We start from the raw sequence: 22,151 nt of genomic DNA, 5'->3' as shown, positions 1-22,151 counted from the left end.
ATATTTCTTGCCAAGGTCGTATCTCTATGGCTCAATCAACCTAGACAAGCTGTGAGATGGCTGTGAACTGCTACTATAAACCGCCGGAGCATCCGCCTGCAGAGTCATCAAGAGGGACAACAATATCGTGCTTGGTCCAATTCATCTAATCAATGAAGGTCAAGAGTACTTCATAGTTATAATGGCCTACACACTCATTATGTGAGCTTTGGTGCGAGGATGAAGTAACAGAGACATTAAACGTTTCCAAACGCCTCTGCCGTGCCAAGCTGGAAGGTCCCGAATATGCTCCAACCCATTGACGGCGATCACCAACGCATGAGGCTATGTCGATAGCAAAAAAGGAGGTTGATTTAGAGTCCTCGTTTTCGCATCAAGAAGCGTGGTAGGCAAATGCTCGGGACAACCGGTAATGAATGCAGACTCCAACTCCTATACACAATGACGGAGACAGCCCGTCATCATCCAATCGGGACTGTATGCGACGTAGAACAATCGATGGAACAACGAGGAGAGACCCGCGTAGATGATCCAGTTGAATGGGACGGCACATACCTGAATTAGGCATGTTGTCGTATTTGACGTTGTCTTATTGGTTCGCTCCGTGGGTTCTTGGCGTGAACAAGCCCCCCGTAATGCGACGATGCTTGTGGGAATACTCGGATCCGAAAGACCTTAGGGGGAGGCGGCGCAGTAGGCCTGTACTTGGGTGCTTACTTGGATGGCAATGCTGCGGCTTAGGGTAGATCGTTTCGTAGTCGTGATGAGGCTCTATATGGTTGTCGATTTGTATAAGTTGACTACATCTCTCTGCTGATGAGGTGCTTTGTTTCTCTCAACAGTCAAGGACATCATTCACTCACTCAAGCATCCTCCTCGTCCTGTTTCTACTAATAACAACTCACTCTCTTTTCTACTCACAACCTCAAAGTTCTGAGCATCGCTAGTCTCAGAATGAAGCAAGTCAACATCTTCACCGCGGCCATGGTGGCCTACATGGCCCAGCTCGTCGTAAGTTTCCCCTCCCTAACCCTCTACACCCGCAACACTCTATCTCACCTCCAAAAATCCAGGCCTCAGCAGCCACCGTCGCAGACTCCCAAAATGTCACGGCCCCAGACTTCATCGGCAAAGCAGCCACATCCCAACCCCTCCGCCCCAAAGAACGCTTCTCCCCAGACGCGCTCCACGCCCACATTGACGGCGGCAACACCCGAAGCGACGACTACATGGGGCCCCTCGGCGTCTTCTCCGTCGCCTCCTCGGCCGCCGTGAAGACAGGCTACATGTTCTGGGAGAACAGCACGAGCCTCCTCGTCGCGATGGAGTGCGTCTTGTCCCAGGCGCCCATCGGCTTCTGCCTCGCGGCGGTGGACCCGGAGACCATGGACGTGTTGACGCAATGGACCGCTCCCGCGGGCCGCACCGCCATCTCAAATGACTGGCAAGTCGTCGACAACCATGTCATCATGCCCACCCTCGAAGGCTTCATCATGGAGATCCAGCGCTTCGGCACCGGCGCCTCCACAACCTTCACCCAGGTCCGCGAGGTCGACGTCTCAGCTCGTCTCCCATCGGGTTCCATCATCGCCATGGCGGGCTACACGGACGACGACAACCTCTAGTTCGTCGCCACCCCTGCACCTCTCGTCGGTCTCCAGGGAACCAACACCACCACCGTAGGCTACGTCCAGCGCGACGGCACAATCTTCAGCGCGTCCCTGGACAACCAAATCGTCGAGAACGGCATGGCCGTCAACGGGAAAAACATCTACTTCATCACAGGCCCCTCCGGCTCCGAAGACCACGCCGACGCCAGCGGCCACTTCTACGCCTTCCAAGCAGACACTGCCAACGGCGGCGGCGTCATCGCGGCCTGGAACGAGACGTACCTCGCCGGAAGCGGCGTCAAGCCCGGCGGCCTCTCCCGCGGCTCCGGCGCGACGCCGGGCTTGCTTGGACAAAAATACGTCGCCATGACGGACAACGCCGACTCCCAAATCAACCTCAACGTCTACCGCCAGGCGTCCGCCATGACCGAAGGCCAGAACTCGAGCTTCGTCTGCTCCGTCCCGCTCTTCGAGCCCGGCGCGAGTCTCAACGAGGCGTCGCTGACGACGCACTTTGACGGCACGACGTACAGCGCCATCATTGCCAACTGCTACAACTCGCCTTCCTTCCTTGACGTCAGCGACGACGATGTCAACGGCAGTTTCAACAACCTCACGCAGGTTGCTACCGGCGTCGCGCGCGTGCGTGTGAATGCTGATGAGAGCTGCGAGCTGGGTTGGGATCTGCCTATTGTCGCGACCATGGTTACTCTGTCGACGACCAACGGGATCCTGTACGCGTACACGCAGGACCGGGAGCTCGCTGTGGGCGGGGAGTATGTGTGGTACATTGTAGCGTTTGATTATGTTTCTGGCCAGGAGATTTGGCGCAAGAGGGTTGGTGCTGGTGGTGTGTACAACCCTGGCCCGTCGCACCTTCAGCTCGGTGCGAATGGAAGGATTTACGAGGGTATTGTTGGTGGTGTTGCGTGGGTTGAGGATTCTCCTTCTGCTTAGATGGGGTTTCCCCTCATTGCTGGTGTTTCTGGTGAGAGAAGCTACTTGGCATCGTCAGTTGCTGTATGGTGGTGAGGTTCTCCAGAGGGGGCAGAGCTATGTAGATGGAAGGGTTGCTAGATTCCACGCACGAGAGATAGATCGCTTACTGTCCCCGTAATCCAAATCCTTCACCACAACTTTCTGCTTCTGAAAACGATTAGAATGATCTCTAGAGGGATGTCATGAGGTTATACTTACATGAGTCTAGCCAAGATTGGCATCAACCCTGTGACGATCCCGAGTATGGATCCGAGTAGAAAGGTTAACCACCTTAGCGCCATGTAGAAAGCAAAAACGATCCCACGTCCACCCCATCAACCTAAACATACAATCGCTACAAAGAACAAGAGTCCTATGCTAACTCATCAACTCTCAGTCCAGTCAAACTCCTTAATAGCCCACGCCATCTTCGCCCACCACTCCCTCGGCAAGAAACTCATCACCCCATCAAACTCCTTCTCAGCCGCCCCCTGAGCCCACCAGAGATGCGTCGCCCTCCTCAATAGCATGAAAAAGTACCCCACGATAGCCAGCGTCCTCGGATCCTGCGCCTCCAGCAACTCTACGAGTCTCGGCGGCACATGCGCGGGAAACCGCAGCAGATCACGCTGCAAAGCCGATCTCTCGATCTTATCGAGACTATCGACGGCGATTCGATACGCTTCCACCGTCTCTGGCTCCGTCTTGTCTTCGTCGAGGTCTTCCAGGAGGAAATCAAACATCCCCGGCCTTGCTGGCCCCAACGTCTCCTTCTGCTGCTCCGAGGTTCGCCGCTCCGGTTTATACAAGTGACCTATCCTATTATTCCGGATCCCGGGCAAAGCAACCTTCAACAGCGCGTTGACGTTCCGAAAGGGCGTGAACCAGTGATGCGGCACCCGGAACCCCGCCTCCGCCTCCGGACCACTGCTGCTGCTGCTGCTGCTGCTGCTATCAAGGAACGACTGGTTCGCGCTGGTATGGAACATGATAATAGTACACGTCGCCATCACCACAGGGGCATTCTGCGCGTTAATCGCCTCACGCACAATCTGCTTCGAGTGCGCCTCGATAGCCCTCGCCATATACGCATGCGAGGCCTCCGACACGGCAACTGCCTGACTGCTACCAATCCCCTTACCGCCGCCGCCGCCGCCGCCCCCGTTATCATGCATCACCGAGGACCGTCGGAGGTGAAACGCCACAAACCCGAGGACAGCGTCCATGAGTGAGCGTATTATCCGTCACGGCAAGGGCCCGTAATCCAACTCGACCAGCTCTGTTGGTCAGTCGAGGGGTACGCGGCCGTCATGTCCAGGTAGTGCCGGAAGAAGCGCGCCTTGAGGCCGTCGGTCATCGTGTCCACTAGTACGGGGGGGCTGCTCGGGCGTATCAGCGTCAGGGACGTGACTGGCAATGCTGTGGATGAGGACGAGGACAACGCCGACGCCGACGCCGACGCTGATGATGACGATAATATGAGTGGTGGCGCCGGCGGGAGAGTGGGTTTCAGACTGAAGCGGGATTACAAGTCGATAAAATCACACCGCAGGTTTGCCTTTGTGCAACCTCCACAGGTGGGACGGGCCTCATGGCACTTTTTGTGTATGGTCAGGACTGTACTTGTGTATGAGGTAGGCATGGAGTAGGCAGTAGGCAGTGGAAGTGAGAACCATGTTTCCCGTAAAACCTCCCGCACCCGGGACGGGGTCGTAGGTCGCGGGGGACGGTGGTCACGGTCGTCGTATGGACCATGGTCGGCCGCGTCGTTCAGAGCTCACCTTGATTCGCCGCGTCTTGCAGCGCCTGCAGCCGAGTCTCGACTTGTGATGGGCTCGTCTGATTCTCTCCGTCATTACGACCGACCGGGTAAGATATTATGGATCTTACTTCGGCTGTTTGTAGCCAGTATCGGGTCTAGAATCCTTCTGGAAAGATACACACACGCGTAAGGGCAAGCAGGAAACAAGCAAGAAAAAACGTGGCCACTGAGATGTGACGGGAGTGAGGGAGGAGAGTCTGTGGGAGGATGGGTAGCAGAAGGGGGGGCGTCGTCGCTCAGATGCCGGAACGCTGCGTCGATGCTTAGACCTGGTTCCGGCCAATGAGAGGCGGCGGAATACGGTGTTGGATACTGCACAGTAGATCCTAGGACTAGTAGCGACATCCCATCTTAATCAAACTCTATCCCTACCGCCGATCTATACTGACCTTACCCTATCTTACGTCTGGGTAAACGACTCTCATGTCAGGCTTTCCTGTGGCTTGGTGATCATAAGTAAGCTTGAAATGTCCTTCGTTTGTTTCGGGGGTTCCCTATTGCTATCCTTTCTTGTTCCCTGCAGTGCTTGTACCAAAAGCTGTAAGATGACCGAGACATCATCTGATGTACCTACGGAGAAACTCCTCATCAGCTCGTTGACGTGCACGAGTCGCTGTCTCACTGGATGAATCTGGAATATTACATCTTGCGAGGTTCTGCTTTCCTTCATATCGTTCCCATTAAAATAGGCCGTGTGTCCGGAGTCCTGTTCTCGATATATGCCTATAGGAAGTCGCCTGCACATCAAAACGTAAAGAAAAGTAAAGGGGTGGTTCCGCGAATCAGCCACCCATCCGTTGTGTGTGTGTATCGTCCAATGACGGAGCCAGTCCGCGGACATCAACCCGAGGTATCTTGTTTTCCTGCCATTTCTCCCGTCATCCAATTCTTTGTCGTCCCCAAGCTCACGCTCTCGTCATAGAGCCAAATGTTGTCAGATGCGATGCGATCCGACATAGAATCCGACCGCTTTGCTGCACGGCCGCCTCGCATGTTGGCAAATAGACCTTTCAGAGTCTCTTTGTGCAGACAGTTGAGACCTGAAGGAGCGTGAAATCCACCAAGAGAACCCAGTGCTGCTGCAAGGAAACTCATGTCTGCATTGTGCTTATCCTCGTGGTGGACTGTAATCTTCACACATGGTGCCACATTACGACAAGGCTATCGCCGCAATGCTGGACCACTCCACAGTCCCTTGCTCGTCTCCACGACCTTGTTCTGTTCACTGCCTGGCCGCAAACTTGCTGGGACACTGCTGGGTGCCGGACCTGCATCGGACATGACCACATCATTTTGGCTGTCAGCTTCGGGTTGGGTTCCGTAGCCTGAGTCCTTGTGGCCCCCGTTGCCGAGGCTGATGGCGCTATCGTCCTTCCTTGCGTTTTGCTGGGTCTTGAGGGCCGCGGCGCCACGTCCAGGCTCTCTTGACTTGGCACCGTCCATCAGGTTGCTCTGACCCTCGCGAAGCTTGTTGATGGCACGAACTGTGTCAATTGCAGCATGCAGCGTCCTACGAGCATTGAAGTTCTTCTTGACGGTGGGCAGCAAGTTCTGGCCTTCGCCCTCGCCATTGTTAAGGTAGCCGGCAACGAAGGGGTGTTGCAGGGCTTCGTGCGCCGTCATGCGTTTATTCGGATCAATGGTGAGGCAGCGACGGATGAAATCCTTGGCGTGGTCGGAGACACCCCGCCAGTAGTCGAAGGGGGTGAAGCTGTAGTCGGCGTTCAAGATGGCTTGCATCTCCTCGAAATCGCTGTCGCGGTCGAACGGCGTATAACCGCACAGAAGGAAATAGGTGATGACGCCGAGCGCCCATACATCTACAGGCTTGCCGTGACCAATCTTCTTGAAGATCTCGGGGGCCATGTAGCCAGGGGTACCGCACGTCGTGGTCAGCACGTGGAACTGCTCCTCATCCATAATGCGGCTCAGTCCGAAATCGGCAATCAGGAGGTCTGCGTTGTCTTCTGGTGTGCGGAAAAGGAGGTTCTCGGGCTTTAGATCGCGATGGACGATGCCGTGGTCGTGCAGATAAGCAACGGCGGAGAGCGTCGCCCGGATAAGATCTGCGGCGTCGGATTCGTAGTATGAGCCTTTGCGGCAGATGCGGTCGAAGAGCTCGCCGCCGAGAGCCAGGTCGGTCACGAGGTAGAGGTTATTCATCGTCTCGAAGTAGTCAACAAGTGTCAGGATGTTCTGGTGGCCCATGGAGACCTTTTTCAGGACTGCGATTTCATTGCGGACCTGTGAGAGGGGTTGCATGTCAGCGTCGTCGGTCACCCATACAGAAGACAGCGGATTAAGAACGTACCATATGCTCGCGGCCAGCCATCAATCGCTTGTTGATGACTTTTGCGGCATAGTAGCGACCAGTGTCAATGTGAACGCACTCCTTGACGACGGAGTAGGAACCGGCGCCCAGCGTCTTGCCAACTTTGTACCTGCAGGGCTGGACCTGAGGTGACGGAGATGCCCCGTTGGCGCCGTTAGAAGCCATTGCTGCGGCCAACAGACGATGTGACGAGGCTATTAGAAGGGCGAAAGAATCGAGGACACGAGCGTCGCCCAACGTTCGAGGAGGGTTAGGCGATGGCTCGGGAGATAAAGGTCGGTCGGGGTTGCGGTCGCGAGATCAAAGGGTTGGCGGGGTAAGCAGATGGCGAAGATCGGTCGGCGGTTTTTTGGGGGCGTTTAGCCTCACTCGACGTAGCTAGGGCCGAGATTACAGGTTGGTTCGACAGTGGTAGGGCGAACAAGACAAGCTGCGCGATTGTCTTTGAAGAGATTTGTCTCGGTACCCAAGTCTGGAAGAAGTGCAAAATCGAGGCTCGACGTGAAGGTTGGAATAATTTGGCCAAGATTGCTCAAAGGAGCGAGCAGCTGACAAAGTGGGCACGGCAGGTGTTTGGCTGGATTGTTGGGCTGATTTGATGATCGACGGTCCCTGGTCGTGTTGACTGCCCCTTGGGAGGGTCTCGCGGGGCCAGTGTGAATTGGATGCAAGGATCAAAGCGGCACACAGCAGATAGATGAAGGGGGTGATGTGCTGTCACTATGACGCTCTGTCGTAGATCCAATTGACGGTCGTCGAGCACGCGATGGTCGATAGATAGAAGAGACGATGTTGAAGGAATTCGGTATCCAAAGACGACGATGGTTGGAAGTGGGAGTGGAAGAGGAGGAGGAAGGATAACGAAGGATTCGAGGTTGCGGAGATAGACTGGATGGAAAAGAGACGAACAAGTGGACCACACGCCGCTACACCAAAAGATACGGACACTAGGGGCACCTTAGCATCTTTGCACCACATGCGCCAGGTCGTTCAGCTCGAGACATCAGGGACTCTCACTCTTACTCGAGCATGGAGGTCCCGCAACTCGGAGACAGCTCACTGACAATATACCCAGCACAGGAGCTTCGGCTCTCTTCCTGACCATTCATCGTTTGAGGATCGCTCCCCGCTCTGTCGAGGAATCCCCCCCTCGGCCCCCTTCATACGTGTATTTCTTTTCACGACAATTTATCGTTATGATGCGACCCATTCAGGATGGGGTGCTGGACGGATGCTGACGACCTGACGAGGCGGCCCGGGCCCAGCCATGGGAACTGGGGTCCCCACCCCAGCTGGCAACTGCTCGATGAGAGCATTCCAGGTTCCACCTCATTCTGCAAAACCGCCCCCAAAACCAGTCCGACAGCTCTCCAGCACCATTTCTTGGCTAGGTGCCCGTAGGGTTTCCAGCCTCAATCGTACAATGAGGTAAGCAGATGAAGAAAAACCCATGGATGGTCTAAGGCTGGATTGCAAACGGCTCAGAGTTCTGGCAGGCCCAGCCACCACCCACTGATTGATCTGAGGTGCTCCTGTACAAGTCAAATATTTACTCTCTGAGTATCTACATTTACATCTTTGTATGAAAACGTACACATATCCGTACATCTACCCATATCCAACATGGACGGCGCAGATCTCGCTGCTGTCTTAATATTAAGCACCCACTACCCGTCCAGCCTGATTCTGCCCGCATAAACATCGACAATTTCCCCCAATCCTAATGCTGCGTGCTGTATAATCTAGAGGTGTGAGGTCTCCTTGAAGAATTGCTCTAGGTAGTATCTACCAGATCATCAATGTGGAGGCTCTCGACAAAGAAGCCGAGCCAAGGTTGAAAAGTGAATTCAACCCTCGGCACATGCTCGAGAGATGCCGTTTTTTGAGTCAAAGTTCAGGGTCCCGGCCTAGGTAAACCCCTCTTGTTTGCCAGCCGGCCGTACTTTGGTGCTTGGCCAGCTCTGGACCCTACCCCACCAATGTCTCCTCTACTCCGTACGTCGACCGGCTGGCGGTCTGGTGTTTGCATGTCTCGGTTCCGCCAACTTTGTTAGCTGGGCAGAAAGGCGGCTGGGCAAGCTTGGTGCCACGACTCAATCCCACCACCCGCTAGGCGACCAGAACTCATCCCCTTTTCGCCGGACCGAAAGCTAGATGTGAACCTCATCTTTTGGACGTCTCCTGGCCTGCTTAGTCAAAAGAACGTCGATTCTGCTTCTTGGAGCTCATTTGTTTCTTCTGTCTCAATCGTCCCTCGTTGAAAGATTTTGCTCTATACGCCTCGTTAGCCCCCTTTGGTGAATTAGCAGCTGAAAAGACGACTCACATCTCATCATGTTTCTTCTTCTTGTCGGGACTTGTTTCGCCAGGGACTGTCTCCTGATATATCTTCTTGATCTCGTCAAGGAGCTTTTGCTGGTTTTCTTCCGAGTTGGCGTCTCTCTGGCGATGCGTTTGGGCTTGGAATGTCAGAGAGTCTGACCTGGCTGTGTAGTATTTTGATTCCCTGATGCTTTGGTGTAACAGTTTTGGCAAGACTGGTAATATGTCTTTGATCGGCCAAACAGTGACTGCTTTGCTCTCAGTTCTATCGTAAACTTAGCAAAAGGACAACGCGAAGATGGAGAAGACTAGAGTCTCCAGCAGATATGCGGAGCGCCTACTTGTTAACATGCTGGCCACCGGGACCGCTGGAGCGAGCATAGGTTGTTTGCCCCTTGGGAAGTTGGCTGCCGTTAAAAGACTTGTGCCATGATCGTGCCTTTTCCAACTCTTCAGGATCAAAATCTGCCTCGAAAGCTTGGAAGCGAGCCCAGCGGACAGGCTGCAGGGGTCGGATGAAATGACTTGCTGATGTTGGACGGACAGATCGAAACAGACTTGTCACGAATTTCATTGTGACGGGAGACTAGCTTTCGGCTAGGAAAGGAAGATATCAAGCTGAGAGCGGTGAAGTTTCAGACGAATTCCATCTGTATGGGTAAACCATGAGAGAACAGGTTGAAACTCGACTGTAGAAAAATAGGGAAATATTTGCAGAACTGTCTGGTCTGCCTCAGATAGTCATCATCATTGATTGATAGACTAAGAGTGTGGACCTGGGCTTTTCGTGAAGGATGATGTACGGTGTTTAGAAAACAATCACTGTGGAGGGCACACGGTATCCAAATCAGGCTAAGCGTGACCGAGCTGCCAGATGAAGCTAGCGTCGGGCTGTGGGCTTCCAACCGTTTTTCCCACGGTGACATTGGTCAAGCCTCTTTCCCGTCCAGCGCGATCGGCCAGCCTTGCGGAGAGCAGAGCTTTGGCAGCGGGTGGATGGCACCTTCTTTCCCTCCCGTCCTCACAGCGATTTTTTCGACTTTTCTCCCACGCAGCCGTCCAGGCTCCACTATGTCGTTCGTACCTGAGCTTTTTAACCTTTTTTTTCCTTCCACCGCACACACACTTTCACGCGACACCGCCGCAGCAGCCACCAACCACATTTCGGTGCTCATGGCCTCAAGGTTCAACGTTTCTCCTGCATCCTCTTTCACCTCGCCTTTCTCCTACTGCTGAATCGACACCCCTTCCGCCCACCGCAGCATCAACTCAGAGGAAAATAAGCTCCCGTCACAGAGATTTCTGATTTCTCCGAGTCAAATCTTCTCACCTGCTGTCACAACTTTCAAAGGCCTTTTACGCTCCCGCCGCACCCACTTACCCATTCCTACTCAAACCGCCCGGCGCCCACTCCCCATCGGAGATTCCCCCGTGCCTGCAGCCTCTTTTCTTTTGCGCCTGCTTCCTTCCATCCATTCCCACCCCACCTTCCTGCCACTCTGGGTTCTTTCCTCTCACGTTTGAGTCCCCAAACCAACCAACCCAGACGTGCTTGCCTTGCCTCGCGCTTGCCCATAAGTACATGACGGCACTGCCGCGGTCCGACTGAATTTGCTGAAAACAAGGCGTCGGGTTGCCTCGTTTATCGCTGCTCCATTGACATAAAGCCCATTCTTTAACCCACTCGCCCACAAGCTTGTCTCGTCAACCTCACAAAAGCTTCTTCTGCCTGTTTCGCGCAAGCCTCGGCATCGTCGACATCAGCAGGCTTCCACAGCTGTCGTCGCATCGCCTACTCGCACCTAAAGGTTACTATCAACACCAATACTACTACTACATTTACCACCGCCAACCAGTGCGCCAACACTCCAACAGCTTGAATGCCCGAACCGGAGGCCACCCCCGAGTTCCAGGCTACTGCTGCCGACCTCTCGCCTTACTGTCCATCTCCCCTCCACTCCGCTGCCCCAGCTGTTGTACCTGCTCTTCAGGATACTGCTGATATCCTTGATGCAATGTCCGCCCACACTAATGGAGTCGCTCATGGCGACCTAGACGCACCTGCACATGCACCACTTTCGACCGAACCGTATGCGCAAGCTGCCGCAGACAACGCAGACGCCGAAGACGACGTCGACAGTCTGGACGATGCCTACGGAGAGGAAGAGGAGACACACACGGACAAGGTTCAGGAACAACAGATGGAGCCAGATGCCGGCGAGGATGATTATCTCAAGATCTTCGACTCTCCCCCCCGGGATGCGGATCAAGATGGCGCGGAAGAGGATGATGTATCAAAGGCACCAGAATCCATTCACAATTCCGCCGCTCCTGATTCTTTGACAAGCCCTTCGCAAGTGGCCCTCTCCACCGTCGCTGCCGCTGATTCCTCGTCGGCCAAGACTGCTGCTGCTGCTGCGGAACACTCCACCAAATCCGCGCCTTCCCAACCAGCTGCCGCCCACCCAGGAGCTGTTTCAAGCGCGCCTTATTCGACTGCCAACGGCGCCTCCTTCAACGCACGCAATGACAATGCCCCCGAGGATGACCCCGCCGTTGATGTCTCTCGCCTCGTTGCTGAGATGACAGGCCAGGCAAGCGAGTCCAGCAACGACCAATCTTCCACTGGCTCTGCTCAGAACCATGATGCTCAGCCATCGTCCAACTTGACCTCGTCCGCGTCTGCCACTCTTCCTCCCAGACCTCCGCTGCCTCAACAGGCGGCTCCCACATACCCATCTGAAGACTATCGAGGCTTCCCTCCTCAGAACGCTGCTCCTCATGTCTCTCCAAACATGATCGCTCCGCCCACGCCAGGTCAACCTTCTACCTACGTAGCTGCGGGTGCCCCGGGTACCGCATCCGACGTCTATGGCAGCCTCCCTCCTCCACCCGCCAACGGTTTGAACGCGGCTGTGCCCATTACTTCAATGAACGCCCCTCCCTATCCCACTCCTGGGGGCTACCCCGCCGGCCAGACGGACGATACTACTGACCGCCAGAACCTTTGGGACACCTTCGTAAACGACGAGCGCCGTTACATGGCTGATGCCAAATGGGATAAATTCCCCGATGGCTCACGCATCTTCATTGGTTCGCGCTCTCTCTCATCAGGCAGACCCGACGGCGCCATTGACTTCTTTTCAGGCAACCTGTCGAGCGAACGCGTTTCCAAGCGGGATGTCTTTGATATCTTTCACAGATACGGCCGTCTCGCCCAGATCTCGCTCAAGTCCGCCTATGGCTTCGTCCAGTACCACAACCTAGAAGACGCTCAAGCTGCCATGGACAATCTGCAGGGCAGCGAGATCAAGGGTCGCAAGATTCGTAAGTAGCCTTCAACAACATGCGATGAGAGAAGCTTGCTCACTTTTACTAGATCTGGAAATCTCACGCGCCCAGAAGAAGAAGGACGGCAACGAGAGAAACCGATCGCCAGACCGTGGTGGCCGTGGAGGTCGACCATCAGGACGCCAAGATCGTCAGGATCGCCATGACGGAGCCAACTCGCACCATGACAACCGTCGTAACCGCGATGACTACAGGCCGGGACGTAACAGCCCTCCCCGACGTGACCATGGCCGTGAGGATAGTCACGGTCGGGATCGTTACCAGCATGAATCTCATGATCGCTCCCGTGGTCGCTCGCGGTCCCCGCAGGGATACGGCCGCAGCCACACCGATGGATACCGTCGGCGCAGTCCCAGCCCGCCTGCAGCCCTTGGTCGTCCTTCTGCAGCTGACGACCGTCTCGATATTCCCCGCCGCTATGGCAACCAGGTTCCCGACGTTCAGTTCTTGCTCCTCCAGGATCTTAGCCGCGACTTCATCACCTGGGTTCAACGCGGTTTCACCGATCGCGGCCTGAAGGTCGACGTTATGTTCCTCCACCCAAGCTTCCCTCGTGAGGCTATTGTTCAACGCCAAGTCATCGAAGGCGTACACGCCATTGTCGATCTCGACATACAGGCACAAAACATGGGTAAGATCCCGCTCCGAGTCTTTGACCGCTCCGGAGGCGTCAGTGCCCGATACGACGACTACCGAGACATCGACCCGCCGATCGCGGCAGAGCTCGTCCTCCGGGCCAAGTCACAAGCTGTACCGGCGGCACCTTATCAGAATGCCCCGCCTCCTCAGCCTCAGTACCCGGGATACGGACAGCCTTATGGAGGGCAGCCCGTACCTCCTCATGCACCTGCTTATCACGGAGGCCAGGGGCCGCCACGTGGGCCTCCAGTCCAACAACCCCAGCCTCCGGCTGGAGTGCCAGCCGACCTCGCCAGCATGATGAATGGCATCGATAACGCGACCTTGCAGCGGCTGTTGGTTAGCATGAACCCCCAGGGTGGTCCGGCGGCTGTCAACAATGCTGCCGGAGCTGCAAACGCTCAGCTACAAGCCCTCATGGGTGGTATCCAGCAAGCGCCGCCTACGGCCCCAACGCAGCCTGCCTCGTATGGCGGACAGGCCTTTGCTCCCAATGGCGCGCCACCTTCAAATGGCCCGAACGGCCACCCCCCTGCGACTGGCACCGGCGATTCTGCAGTCCAAGTTCAGAACATTATGGCACAGCTGGCCAGATATCGGCAGTAAGGTGTGCGATGTGAGAGGTCAATTCACTGGGTCTTGATGAAGATATGATGGGGGAGGAGCTAATTTATTTGTTACCCGGCGTTACGGGCATGCAGTCCCATGAGGCTGCTCAAGTGGGCGGGAAAACCGTGATTTTCTTATAGATTCGTGGACGGGACGGGACGCCTTGCCTCGAGAGGGCAAAGTACTGTAGCCAAGGCATGACTGCGAGGCCAATTACATAAACACAGAAGTTTAAAATACCATTATTCGTCTCATCAATGCAAGTTTAAATCAGTCTCCAAGTCAGAAATATGAGGAATTTACAGCTTCTGAGTCGGCTTGTTCAGGAAAGCTGTGCACTCAATCTCAACATCGGTGCCCAGCGGCAGCTGGTATACCGCAACACACGTGCGGGCCTTTTGATTCCTCAATATCAGCACAGCTTCTCACTTTTCTTTGTCGTTCTGACCTGCCAGAGCGCACCCGAGATGAATGGAGACTTACAGGCTTGGGATCAAACGTAAAAAACTCATCATACGCCTCATTCATGGTGGCGAAATCAGCCATCTTTGTAATGTAGACGTTGACTTTGACGACGTTTTGGAGGGCGCTTCCGGAGGCCTCGAGGACGGCCGAGAGGTTTTTGAGGGCCTGGCGGGTGCGGTCTTTGACTGTGCCTTCGGCTTGGACCATGCCTGGCTTGTCGGGGAGGATGCCGATGTTGCCGGAGCAGTAGACCATGCCGTTGTATTTTACGGCTTGGGAGAATTGGGGGAGGGGGGCTGGGGCGGAGGTTGTGAGGACTTTCTCGATTTGGTCCGACATCATTTTGGGCTGTGGTGTTGATGGTGTGTAGAGATGGGTAGGTGATATATGCTTGGTTTGGTTGATGGGGTTAGATAAGGGATGTATGATTCGATGAGTTTTGGGGAGAGACCGATTTGGATGGTTGCGAGGAAAGACTGAAATAAATACGAGGAATTATCAAGGCTGGATCAGTATATAAGACAGACTGAAGTAGACGCGACTCTGTGAGGATGATAAATCCACCGGCGAAGATTACCACCGGCGCGGGGTCGGAGATGGGCTATGTGGGTCTCACGTCACCGGCGGGATGGTGGGGTCTGATAGCGGAAAGGGCGCGACGACTCACGACAGGGCGTGGACGACGGACGAAGGATTTTGCGCGGATTATCCGGCCGGACGGTGGATGAGGCTCTTTTTGACTTTTGGGAAGTTTGGAAATTTGCCGAGAGGCTAATGAACGTTCGGTACCTATTACGTGGGTAATGTCTGTATTGGAACCGCTGCTTGCATCATGCACGGGGTTAGGATAGGTAGGTAAGTAGTCGTCGGAAAGTTAGTTTCGCCTTGTATTCGTTGGAGGGCTCTTTTTTTGCATTACCCGAGTTGGTTCTCTACTAGACGGAATACTTTTAGCCTGAAGCTATATTTGATGTTACAGACTTGCGAATTACAGATAGGAACAGAGGAGGATGCGAGCATATCCTGAGCTTGGGTCTGCCGATAGAAAGCGCCTGGCCCACTTTGGCGTGGTCAACGGAGGACTTCGCCGCGGGACGGTGATGGCGGGGTAATTTTGGCCGGCCGAAGCCGGCGCCCCTCCTCCGGGGAGTTTGGGACGTCGGTCTTGCGACGCTGTGTAAGCATCAAGACTTCAACCAAAGACTGACCACATGGGAGATTGAGCAGAATCTGGTAAAGAAGAGATTCCTGTCTAACGCCTTCTTTGACAACGAATTACATACTGCAAGTGCCCGACTCTAAAAAAAACAAGAAACACCCCATCCATAAGTAGAGAAAACTCCAATGTCCCGGGGGAGAAGACACAAGCCTGAACCATCTATGAAGTGACACCTCTTGCCTCCATACTTTCTCTCAGAATATCTGCCATCTCATTGCATCCCAGCCGATGAGCCATATCCAGCAATTTTTCGCCGTTTGGGCCTGGTTCTGTGGCATCGGCACCTCCTTCAAGAAGGCTCCGAAGTGTAGCTAATCCGTCCTCATTGGTCCATTTCATGATTATAGGATAAAAAACCTCAGATATTGGCGTATGTCCTTCGTTGTCCCTCGCATTGGGGTCGGCCCCATGTTGAAGCAGAAATCTAACGAACTGCTGGTGGTATACACCGGCTGCGTTGATGAGGGGGGTTCGTCCCTTGTGGTCCCGTCCATCAATTTCAAGACCCTTTGCAACGGCCTTTTCAACACCTTCAAGATATTCAGAGCTCGTATCGTATGCCGCCTTGCATGCCTTGTGGAGGAAGGTTTGACCCGTATCGTCCAAATGAGAAGGGTCCAGACCTGCATCCAATAGGCCACTCAGAACATGTGTATTCTTGAAAGGGAAGACTTTGAATAGAGGAGTCTCTCCGAGTTTGTTTACCATGTGCCTGAAATCCGGAAGTCCACTACCGAATGCTTCTTGCGAATTTTTGTGAGAGAATTTGATCCCGCCATTGCCTCTTTGTTGTTCGAGGATACTGTGTTGCAATAGCAGGACCATATGCTCGACTGCTCCTCGTGATGCAACAACGGACAATGAAGTATCACCATAGAAGTCCTGTGTATGGACATACGCACCTGCTTTAAGAAGGATTTCTACCATTTCTGTACGATATGCATTGCACGCAGTGTAAAGAGGTGTTCGCCCAGATGCGTCTTGAACTTCCAAATCACACCCTCTCTGAATTAATAATCGAGTGGTTGCTGCGTGCCCATTCATGATTGCCCAATGGATCGGCATCATCTTGTCCAACAGAGATGTCCTATTGATGTCTGCTCCATTATCAAGAAGGAACTCGATGGAAGCATTTTGAGCGTTCTGGGCTGCCGCTACTAGAGGCGTGAAATCAAAATCATACCCGGCGTCAACGTTGATACCCGTCCCAAGCAAAAGACGCGCAGTACAGGTGTTTCCGATCTGGACCGCCTTGATGAAGGCTCTTTTGACATCTCCATCTTCGTCTACCGACGATGTTGATTGTAAAGTCGTGTTGGTAGCGACACTGCATTGCGGTCTGGATCGACTCTGAAGAATAAGTCTTAACGATGCTTCTTGTCCCTTTTCGGCAGCGCGGACCAAGGGGCTAAGTTCCTTTAGTCTAGGCTTAGGTTGAGCGCCTAAGTCGAATAGCATTCCGGCGATATCGACATACCCTCTTTCTGCAGCAAAGTAAAGAGGCGTACGTCCTTCTTTGTCCGCGAAAACAATGCTTGGGGGAGCTTGGGTGCTAGTCTCGGAGTCTGAGGTACCGAATGAAGCAGAGCGATCTTGTCTTACAGAAATTGCGATATGTTGTAGCAAGACCTTAGCCGCCTCTCCGTGGCCCTCCTTCAGAGCTGCAAGCAGTGGATAGCCGTAACGGCCTCCAAATATCTCAGCATCCGGAGTGAGGTGGAGCGCTTCCTCGACCAGCTTCGTTAACCCTCTCCCCGCAACAATGTACAGAAGGCTCGTAGAATTGGGATTATGCCTTCTTACTTTGTGCTGTTCGAAAAGATTGCTTCTCTGGATCCATTGTTTTAATGGAAAACTTTGGAAGAAGAAACTTTGTGAAACCGATTGGGCAGCGGCATTGGAATGATGAAGGATATGATTGGTTGCGTACTCGAGAAATGGAAAGCCACGTTCGACGTCGGCTTTCAAGTCGGTGGCTTTTCTCTTGGGGAGGTCCAAGAGAAATTGACACTCCGACAAATAGTCAGAGATGTCGACTCGACTCGAGTATTCATGGCAGCAGTCCCTTAATCTTTCGTGGCTTTTGGCCTCGAAATCGGCGCCCATTCCAGGCCAGAGATGACGTGTTCCATTATCCTTCAAAAAGAAGTCACGTACTGATTCGTGGATGAACTGAACCGTCTTGTCACCAGATCTCGTTGTCTCGGCCAGACCCTTTGACGAGCTGAGAATAAGGCGATCCATGTGGTCATACTGGACCTTACTAGGATCCCACTTCCCCAAAGCATCAGGTCCCAAGCCGGAGGCTAAGGCGAAGTAGTACTCCTCTCGTTTAAGAGGGCGTGTACTGTAGAGAATCCATTGAATACAGAGAAGCAAATCCCCTTTATTCTTTTGGTCTCTAGTCAATATGTTTTCGAAAAGCTCGCTCAATTTGGACGGGATCTCGCTCAACCGACTTTTGACCGCCCATAAGCGCCCACTCTCGTACTCATCGTTGAGGATATCAACTACAAGCACGACCCACATGAAGACTCCGGAAGCCTTTCGTAAGATTTCTTCCCTGACATCGTCAAGTCCAGGCCCAGTGTCGGCCTCGAACTTGTCGTGCACATATCTTGCAAGGTCTTCACCGTGACCAGTCTGTTTTTCAAGGACGAGCTGTCTGCCGTGCTGGATCTTGATATATGGGTAGTTCCGGCTTGAAAAGCAGACGTAAAATCGGAGGTCGTGCTGGAATGCATACTTGCACAGGTCTTCGAAGACCTTGACTATCTCTCGCACTTCGCCCTCAGCACATTCGTCAAGGGCATCAACGAAACACGTCAACTTTCGTTGTCCGAGTTTTTTGACGGCCCTGCAGAAGAGGTCTTTCGTCGTTTCAAGATCCCACGTTATCGGTTCTTGTTGGTTCAGGAGTGGAAACTCGTCGGCATCGAGCCAAACTTCGGGTATTTTGACCAAAAGCTGGTGTAGGAGCGACCGGTACATTCCTAGCGTCGATTTCTCAAGAGCCCCGCCCCTGGCATTGAAAAAGAAGGAAACCGTTCTGCCTCTTGCGCGCTTGAGAGCGAATTTCATGATCGTCGACTTCCCAGCTCCAGGCTTCCCCCTAATCCACAGAAAGCCATGATGCTTAGAGTATTGCTTTTGATCCATCCAGGCGGCGTAGTCAGGGTGCTTAATGAGCCAGTTGCAAGTTTGGGCATGATTTTCTTTGATGTCGTCTTTCCGCTTGTCAATTTGGTTGAACTTGAGTGCGTCCAAAAGCCTCTTGCGATTTTCACTACTTCTTTCTGCAGTGAAGTCGTGAGCAGATGCCAGCGAAGGGAAGTATGCGCCTCGACTAACCCATATCCGCACCAGACTGCATTTGTGCAACGGAGTTACTACCTGGCGTGACGAGAAGAAGCTCCCTTGCATAGGCTGCTGCGGTAGTGGCGGCATATTTCTGCCATCCCTTTGCCTTGTGTGAATCCGCATAGTCACATATGCCACGAATGACGAGGCATGGGAAGTTGTCCATTAAACCTGCCGCTTCCATTTCGAAGCACATCATGTGGTGGCCTTTAGCAAGTCGTTCTCTTGTTTTCGCGTGTTTCATGACCTGGTTGCCAGAGGCGATGATCCCGTAATGGATCTTGGGTTTGTCGTCTTGCCGCGCAATGCGTGATACTAGCTTAGATGGATCACAATCGTCGCAACTGTCCCCGAAATGTTCGTATGATGTCACGAAAAGTCGGTCGCCATCTGCGCCTCGGCGCGTATACTCGTCCATAAGAGGTTCGCGCTCTCTCATGTCGGCCAAGAATTTCGTAATTTGATTCGGCTTGCGTTCGTGCTCAATTCGTAGCCGGGAAACAGCCGAGAGTACCACTGGTGGAGGTTTGCTCAAACTTCCAGTGCGTTCAAAGCGACCCTTTCTGACAGTTTTGCCAAAGTCATACTGCACGACGCCCGGGGAAGCTCCTGTCGGGTTGCTTACGACGACATCGCCGAGCCGTATATCGCCCGCCTCAGGAACCCCGCCACCTATGCCAACCATCAAGCGAATCCATATTGAAGGAAACGTCCGCTTCATATCAGTTGCCAATCCCGCCGCACTTGTTGTGCCGTATTGCCCCGATGGCAAGCATGCAATAACAATGTTGTGCGGTCCGATACTGCCGAACGTATATGCATTGGTGTCGTCGGGGCTCATAGCATGTGGCAGGTGTTCATCGTCAAGCATAGCTGTAGCTGCAGCCGACTCAAGATAAAGAGCACAAACCCAGCCCACAGTGTACGAGCTTTTAGGCATCTGAAGCTTTGAGCCCCTTGCCCTCGTTCGTTTTGCAAGCCTTTCGACACGTTCTTCTTCTTCATTGTCGAAGCTCCGGCCCCGTTTCTCTTGCGCACGGCTAACATCGCTCGACGACTGCGAACCAGCACGAGGCCTTTGATGGTGGGCATTGCTGCTGGACATTTCGGCTAGAGTGGCTGCGGGGTTCAATGAGTTCGCCTGATTCTGTCTTTTCAACCTGTCCTTGTTAGTTGTCGTAATGGCGAACCTCGCCCAGTTCGAAGCAGGGTGCTCACCTGGCATGAGAACAGCGACATAACACCGATCGCAGGGAGGGTTGTTGCAAGCAAGTTCGGGCCCAGGCCGTAGAAGGAGATGGGAAAGTGAGTTTATGAGAGCGGCAAGTTGGGGCGGATGAGTCCAAATCAGGCTGCATGAACTGAGCTCCAAATGGCTCAGTCACCGCATTTTTTCCCACTTTCTTACAGCAGACGATATTGCATTGATCACATGACTCTCCCTGTATGTTGTAAAATATAGCCAATTGGCAGGACGACTGCGCCAGCAGACTTCTCAATCATGCGGCACAGCATGCTGTCCGTTTACCGAGACTAGGTACTTAGGTGCCTGATGCCACAGCCCCGCGACAGCTTTACCCTCCCCAACCTCAATATCTTTGCATGCGACTACTCTTTGGGAGTCCGCCCGTCGAAGTAACTCGCAACCACCTGAAGGGTTCAGATGATGTCGGTAGTACCACAACAGAGCCGTTACGACGGTAATTGGAATTGCCACAACCCAGTATACCCAGAACTTACCCGAGACATTCCACGAGTCTGCTCCCGAGTCGTAATCGAAAAATGAAGTGCTGAAGACGGCGGAAACGAAAGTTGCTGGCAGGAAGAGCAGCGTGAGAAAAGCCACAGTTTTCATGGCCTCGCTGTCCCTCTGCGTCGCGCGACCAATATCTACAGAAATCCCAGAGTCAAATTGAGCAACCATGTTGTAGGCGAGCGATATCTCGTTGAAATGTCGAGCTTTGTTGGAAGCCGAGCGCTCTTGAAGGCTGGTGATCATTTCTTCATAAAACTGCAGCCGCTGATGCGTGTGATTCCAAGCTCGTTTCCATGCGGCGGTAGGCCTGGACTGATCGTCAGGGCCAGCCTTGTATGTCTCGTGTTGCAGTAAAATCTTCCTCGCAGCCTTGACGGCTAGATCCAGCGTCTCCGAAACGTGTATAGCATGTCGTGCGGTTTCGTGCAAATGACGATAGTCCGGTGTAGGTTTCGGCGTGACCGAGTCTTGCATGGGGATGTTGTCCCTTTTCTTCTCCGTGGTCCTGACCGTATCTCGAACAGCCCAAACAGCGGCATCTTGCAGAGTCACGACCTTCTCCAAGATTCCGATGTATATCCAGTAGGGATCGATGAAGTAGTCGGCGTTCGGCACGGCGTACATGGGGTCGAATTCATCTGCCGGTACCCTCTTCATGCAGTTTGCCCCTGGTTGAACGGCGTCGAAAACAATGAGGATTGTTTGATGAGTCTCCGCCACCCAGTGCGTAAACACATTAATCTTTGACCATTCATATCCTGGATGTCCCTCGTTCGTGAGCTTCACTGGAAAGCGTGCCCATGTAGCTATTCTGCCGTCAGTCACGGTTTCTGGCCCCAATCGTCACGACTCACTCAGTCCTGTGGAATTTCCGTCCTCGTCAATTTTGGTACCGTAGCCAAAGTAACCGTTGGAATCTCTGCAATATCGTTTCCACCAAAGATCTGGGATCAGGAAGGCCTTGCCAAACTTCTCTCGGCATGCTAGGCATTCGCGTATTTTCTGCGCACGAGCCTTGCTATCGACTTGTCAGCATCGAGCCGTTGCCGAACCTCTGATAAGCCTACACGATGCAAACATCGAAATCTTCCTCGTCTGCTGAAAAGGATGCTGATTCCTTCTCACTGGTGTTCATTGACGGTCTCCATTTTTGATCACCTATTTCCTGTCAGTATGGCCACTGGTACGAACGAATTCTCTCCAACCTGACCTTTCTTCCAGTACAGCACTTCTGGTTGCGAGCAAGAATCACAGCACGTTCGGTCCATGTTGATTGATGGCATTGTAATTGGAGGAAAATACCTTACCAAAGGTGACATGAAATATGAGCCCTATTATAAGAATTGATAATAGGATTCGGCTGTGAGGATTGTTCGAGAATCATTGCGTTGAAGAGCAGGCTCCGAACAGGAGCTGCAGACCCCGCCTTAAGCGCTGATGCAGGCTGCATGGCCGGGCCTTTTGATACCTTGAATCAACCAACCAGCCATGTGAATCAGATCTGCTGCTGCAGGCAGGCGTAGTTTTGGAGTCTGTCCCACTGAAGAGCCCATCCAGAGGATTCCCCGTCGTATGAGGTCTGCGGGTTGTGTAATGTGACACCGAAATTCATGGCTCAGCCACCAGCCTTGCTGTCGCCGAGTGGAATGACTGGTGGGAAGCCTGGAGTTGACCATTGCGGCTCGAAT

The 22,151-nt window shown here is 53.5% G+C and overlaps 8 protein-coding genes across 8 annotated transcripts; 2 read left to right on the top strand and 6 right to left on the bottom strand.

Moving 5' to 3' along the window:
* Window positions 1–954: 954 nt before the first annotated feature.
* BDP81DRAFT_459516 (uncharacterized protein) lies at window positions 955–2,567 on the top strand (the record flags this gene model as incomplete). Its single annotated transcript, XM_060593549.1, has 3 exons — window positions 955–1,011; window positions 1,074–1,541; window positions 1,626–2,567. The coding sequence occupies 3 exons, from the start codon at window positions 955–957 to the stop codon at window positions 2,565–2,567; spliced, it is 1,467 nt and encodes a 488-aa protein (XP_060447511.1).
* Window positions 2,568–2,587: 20 nt separating this feature from the next.
* On the bottom strand, window positions 2,588–3,530 carry BDP81DRAFT_422944 (uncharacterized protein). The gene is made up of 2 exons (XM_060590036.1): window positions 2,808–3,530; window positions 2,588–2,756 (listed from the first exon to the last, which is right to left on the bottom strand). Exon 1 carries the CDS (start codon window positions 3,329–3,331, stop codon window positions 2,975–2,977), a length of 357 nt encoding a protein of 118 aa, XP_060447510.1. The 5' UTR covers window positions 3,332–3,530; the 3' UTR covers window positions 2,588–2,756; window positions 2,808–2,974.
* Window positions 3,531–5,571: 2,041 nt separating this feature from the next.
* Window positions 5,572–6,907, bottom strand: BDP81DRAFT_314116 (kinase-like domain-containing protein; the record flags this gene model as incomplete). The annotated part of the gene is made up of 2 exons (XM_060583966.1): window positions 5,572–6,654; window positions 6,722–6,907. The coding sequence occupies 2 exons, from the start codon at window positions 6,905–6,907 to the stop codon at window positions 5,572–5,574; spliced, it is 1,269 nt and encodes a 422-aa protein (XP_060447509.1).
* A 2,025-nt stretch (window positions 6,908–8,932) lies between these two features.
* On the bottom strand, window positions 8,933–9,638 carry BDP81DRAFT_315102 (peptidyl-tRNA hydrolase domain-containing protein; the record flags this gene model as incomplete). Its single annotated transcript, XM_060584058.1, has 3 exons — window positions 8,933–9,014; window positions 9,069–9,329; window positions 9,406–9,638. The coding sequence occupies 3 exons, from the start codon at window positions 9,636–9,638 to the stop codon at window positions 8,933–8,935; spliced, it is 576 nt and encodes a 191-aa protein (XP_060447508.1).
* A 1,158-nt stretch (window positions 9,639–10,796) lies between these two features.
* BDP81DRAFT_514521 (uncharacterized protein) lies at window positions 10,797–13,852 on the top strand. Its single transcript, XM_060595839.1, has 2 exons — window positions 10,797–12,391; window positions 12,444–13,852. Exons 1-2 carry the CDS (start codon window positions 10,945–10,947, stop codon window positions 13,658–13,660), a joined length of 2,664 nt encoding a protein of 887 aa, XP_060447507.1. The 5' UTR covers window positions 10,797–10,944; the 3' UTR covers window positions 13,661–13,852.
* Window positions 13,558–14,774, bottom strand: BDP81DRAFT_345009 (endoribonuclease L-PSP). The gene is made up of 2 exons (XM_060586081.1): window positions 14,147–14,774; window positions 13,558–14,058 (listed from the first exon to the last, which is right to left on the bottom strand). The coding sequence occupies exons 1-2, from the start codon at window positions 14,468–14,470 to the stop codon at window positions 13,963–13,965; spliced, it is 420 nt and encodes a 139-aa protein (XP_060447506.1). The 5' UTR covers window positions 14,471–14,774; the 3' UTR covers window positions 13,558–13,962.
* Window positions 14,775–15,129: 355 nt separating this feature from the next.
* On the bottom strand, window positions 15,130–20,106 carry BDP81DRAFT_422937 (ankyrin repeat-containing domain protein). Its single transcript, XM_060590035.1, has 3 exons — window positions 19,926–20,106; window positions 18,699–19,867; window positions 15,130–18,643 (listed from the first exon to the last, which is right to left on the bottom strand). Exons 1-3 carry the CDS (start codon window positions 20,063–20,065, stop codon window positions 15,507–15,509), a joined length of 4,446 nt encoding a protein of 1,481 aa, XP_060447505.1. The 5' UTR covers window positions 20,066–20,106; the 3' UTR covers window positions 15,130–15,506.
* Window positions 20,072–21,930, bottom strand: BDP81DRAFT_193266 (uncharacterized protein). The gene is made up of 4 exons (XM_060582442.1): window positions 21,674–21,930; window positions 21,531–21,621; window positions 21,318–21,481; window positions 20,072–21,269 (listed from the first exon to the last, which is right to left on the bottom strand). The coding sequence occupies exons 1-4, from the start codon at window positions 21,780–21,782 to the stop codon at window positions 20,203–20,205; spliced, it is 1,431 nt and encodes a 476-aa protein (XP_060447504.1). The 5' UTR covers window positions 21,783–21,930; the 3' UTR covers window positions 20,072–20,202.
* Between the last annotated feature and the right edge of the window lie 221 nt (window positions 21,931–22,151).

Source organism: Colletotrichum phormii (genome assembly GCF_030913505.1).
Source record: "Colletotrichum phormii strain CBS 102054 chromosome Unknown BDP81scaffold_6, whole genome shotgun sequence".
NCBI classification, from domain to species: domain Eukaryota; kingdom Fungi; phylum Ascomycota; class Sordariomycetes; order Glomerellales; family Glomerellaceae; genus Colletotrichum; species Colletotrichum phormii.
This window is presented reverse-complemented; position numbering and strand designations above follow the sequence as displayed.

Coding starts and splice junctions, on each gene's coding strand:
- BDP81DRAFT_422944 (XM_060590036.1), bottom strand. CDS start 3,331: ATGTTTGATTTCCTCCTGGAAGACCTCGACGAAGACAAGACGGAGCCA.
- BDP81DRAFT_514521 (XM_060595839.1), top strand. CDS start 10,945: ATGCCCGAACCGGAGGCCACCCCCGAGTTCCAGGCTACTGCTGCCGAC. Junction 12,392..12,443: donor GATCAAGGGTCGCAAGATTC/GTAAGTAGCCTT, acceptor CACTTTTACTAG/ATCTGGAAATCTCACGCGCC.
- BDP81DRAFT_345009 (XM_060586081.1), bottom strand. CDS start 14,470: ATGATGTCGGACCAAATCGAGAAAGTCCTCACAACCTCCGCCCCAGCC. Junction 14,059..14,146: donor TTACGTTTGATCCCAAGCCT/GTAAGTCTCCAT, acceptor AGGAATCAAAAG/GCCCGCACGTGTGTTGCGGT.
- BDP81DRAFT_422937 (XM_060590035.1), bottom strand. CDS start 20,065: ATGCAGCCTGATTTGGACTCATCCGCCCCAACTTGCCGCTCTCATAAA. Junction 19,868..19,925: donor TGTCGCTGTTCTCATGCCAG/GTGAGCACCCTG, acceptor TAACAAGGACAG/GTTGAAAAGACAGAATCAGG. Junction 18,644..18,698: donor GCAGTCTGGTGCGGATATGG/GTTAGTCGAGGC, acceptor ACTTCACTGCAG/AAAGAAGTAGTGAAAATCGC.
- BDP81DRAFT_193266 (XM_060582442.1), bottom strand. CDS start 21,782: ATGTCACCTTTGGTAAGGTATTTTCCTCCAATTACAATGCCATCAATC. Junction 21,482..21,530: donor GATTTCGATGTTTGCATCGT/GTAGGCTTATCA, acceptor ACAAGTCGATAG/CAAGGCTCGTGCGCAGAAAA. Junction 21,270..21,317: donor CGGAAATTCCACAGGACTGA/GTGAGTCGTGAC, acceptor ACGGCAGAATAG/CTACATGGGCACGCTTTCCA.